The 1,689-nt window shown below is 46.7% G+C and overlaps 1 protein-coding gene across 2 annotated transcripts in view; it reads right to left on the reverse strand.

Annotated features, from left to right (window-relative positions):
- Nucleotides 1-6: 6 nt before the first annotated feature.
- The window catches only part of LOC102193451 (aldehyde dehydrogenase, dimeric NADP-preferring-like), a 15,409-nt gene continuing 13,726 nt past the window's right edge, over nucleotides 7-1,689 (reverse strand). For both annotated transcript variants that reach the window (XM_005752176.1, XM_013915679.1), the window contains one exon: nucleotides 7-475. In XM_005752176.1, coding sequence (XP_005752233.1) covers nucleotides 162-475 — 314 coding nt within the window. In that variant the 3' untranslated portion in view covers nucleotides 7-161. The remainder of the gene's footprint in view (nucleotides 476-1,689) is intronic.

Raw genomic sequence — 1,689 nt, forward strand, 5'->3', positions numbered from 1 at the left:
GGAAACGGGCTTCCATATAAAAGAGATAATAGATCAAGCCAAAGGTTACTGTTTTATTCATCTTTATGAAACAATAAAACAAGATTCATCTGATCATGAACATCTGTGAAAAGCACTTTTGTTTCTTTGGAAGGATCTTCCATAGCGAGGTGACAGTGTGTCTAGTTATAGAAGCCTCTCCAGTACCAGCAGGTGCAGTTGAGGCCCGCTGCAATGAGCAGGATGACCAGCAGGGCGATGAGGAGACCGAGGCTGATGATGGTGGCAAGAATGGCCCACACCAGGGTCCTCTTGGACATGTCAATCAGCGGCGACGTGAGGGCCATCCGAGCCCTGCGTGCCCGCTGGCGGTTCTGAGGAGGGTACCTGGCCAAGTTAACGCTCTCCATGCCCAGTGACCGGACCATGCATGCCCTGTGGTGGCTCAGCTGCTCAAAGGTGTGTTTGCCATGGTAGCGTCCCATACCACTCTGACCTGGAGGGGTGACACACAAGTCAGTCGTGTCTTCTAAAAGGAGCGCTTCATTTGTGATTTGTGCTGTCAGTATGTGCTCACACATGGACTGTAACAGGGTGAGAGTGACTTTTTCTTGCATCAGTGATCACAGTGCAAACGTGCTCCTAATGTAAAGATCCCCAATATTGTGTATGTGTCTCCATACATCACTGAAGGTTTAAAAGGTGAACTGGCTGATGTTAGTAGTGTGAATGATGTAACACTTAGCTTGAATAGTTTTATTGCTCGCCCACAGATTTGCACAGTGGGTCAGTTTGTGATTGTAGGGTCATTTTTTAACTCAAATGAGGGAGACTACAACACAGCCCGGAGACCGACAGACAGTCCTCTCTACATGTCCAGCCAGCTTGCAAGCACAGCCGTCTCCTCCAGCCAGAGATGCTGAATAATAACACATTTAATGTTGGAGGGCAAGCTTACACATGGGAAGTCCAGGTTTCAGTAAGATACGTGAAGATAGATGCTATTACCGAAATAGGCAGTGTTCTCCAGAACTCAAATTTGATCTCAATCTTGTCCAGTATAATTTGCTTCATATAACACTTTTAATTGTTTGTAATCTCAGCTCCTGAATGTATTCTTATTCAGACTTCATGAAGAAAGTCTTGCTCACTAAGCACAACAGGCATCAGCTCAGAATCAGCTGTAGTTCCAATAAATGTGTGGAACAGTTTTCTCAAATCTGCAGGAGCTGTCGATGAATGTTTGCTCACTGCTCCACAGCACACACAGAAAAACGCCAAACGGAGCAAGTTTTATTAAAAAGGACTCGACTCAAAGAAAAACACCCACAAATATCCTGAGAAAGGAGACGGAGATGGGTTACTAAGTTAAAGGTTCACTTCTGCTGCCAGCAGATAACAGCTACTCACTAGTAGCTTAAAGGTAACACAAATGTGACTTGACACAGTAAAAGTTCACGACTCAGTGCTGGCCCGCTCACTGACTGAGCAGCTCTTCACAAGCTTGACTCACTGCTGAATGAATGGGTGGCAGCTGAGCTCCTGGAGGCGACAGGACACACACACACACACACACACACACACACACACACACACACACACACACACACAGCGCAAAGAATAGGAGGAAGGAAGAGGAAGATGGCGCGGCCACGTCCAGACGCCTTCCTGACCGCTCCGCTCCGACTATCCACTTTTCTTGTTTTTTAC

The sequence above is a fragment of the Pundamilia nyererei genome, unplaced genomic scaffold (genome assembly GCF_000239375.1).
Source record: "Pundamilia nyererei isolate P.nyererei 1_Seehausen unplaced genomic scaffold, PunNye1.0 scaffold00347, whole genome shotgun sequence".
Taxonomy (NCBI): Eukaryota; Metazoa; Chordata; class Actinopteri; order Cichliformes; family Cichlidae; genus Pundamilia; species Pundamilia nyererei.